General features: G+C 68.6%; 1 protein-coding gene across 1 annotated transcript in view; it reads left to right on the top strand.

Moving 5' to 3' along the window:
• The window catches only part of Tmem132a (transmembrane protein 132A), a gene marked incomplete at its 5' end in the record, with an annotated part of 6,308 nt that overhangs the window by 5,379 nt on the left and 601 nt on the right, over nucleotides 1-328 (top strand). The window contains 1 exon segment of the mRNA XM_033756586.1: nucleotides 1-326. This exon segment is cut by the window's left edge and continues 43 nt beyond it. Coding sequence (XP_033612477.1) covers nucleotides 1-326 — 326 coding nt within the window.

Here is a 328-nt window from a genome sequence, read left to right as displayed (position 1 = left end):
GCCAGCCCCTGTCCTCCCGTCGAGCCCGGCCCAGAGCCCACTGGCCACCGAGGCCAGCGTGGGTGGCCAGCCGCGGGCAGCAGGTGGCGTGGATGTGAGGGGCAAGTTCGAGCGGGCGGAAGAGGACAGTGAGGCCAGGGAGCAGGACGAGGCCGAGGAGGAGGAGGAGATGGTGCCTGCCCCACAGCACGTCACCGACCTGGAGCTGGGCATGTACGCCCTGCTGGCCGTCTTCTGCTTGGCCATCCTCATCTTCCTAGTCAATGGTGTGGTCTTCGTGCTGCGCTACCAGCGCAAGGAGCCCCCCGACAGCACAGCCGACCCCACC

This window comes from Fukomys damarensis, unplaced genomic scaffold (genome assembly GCF_012274545.1).
Source record: "Fukomys damarensis isolate Sample0158 unplaced genomic scaffold, DMR_v1.0_HiC HiC_scaffold_27, whole genome shotgun sequence".
NCBI lineage: Eukaryota > Metazoa > Chordata > Mammalia > Rodentia > Bathyergidae > Fukomys > Fukomys damarensis.
The sequence above is the reverse complement of the archived record's forward strand: the minus strand, read 5'-3'. Positions and strand labels throughout refer to the sequence as shown.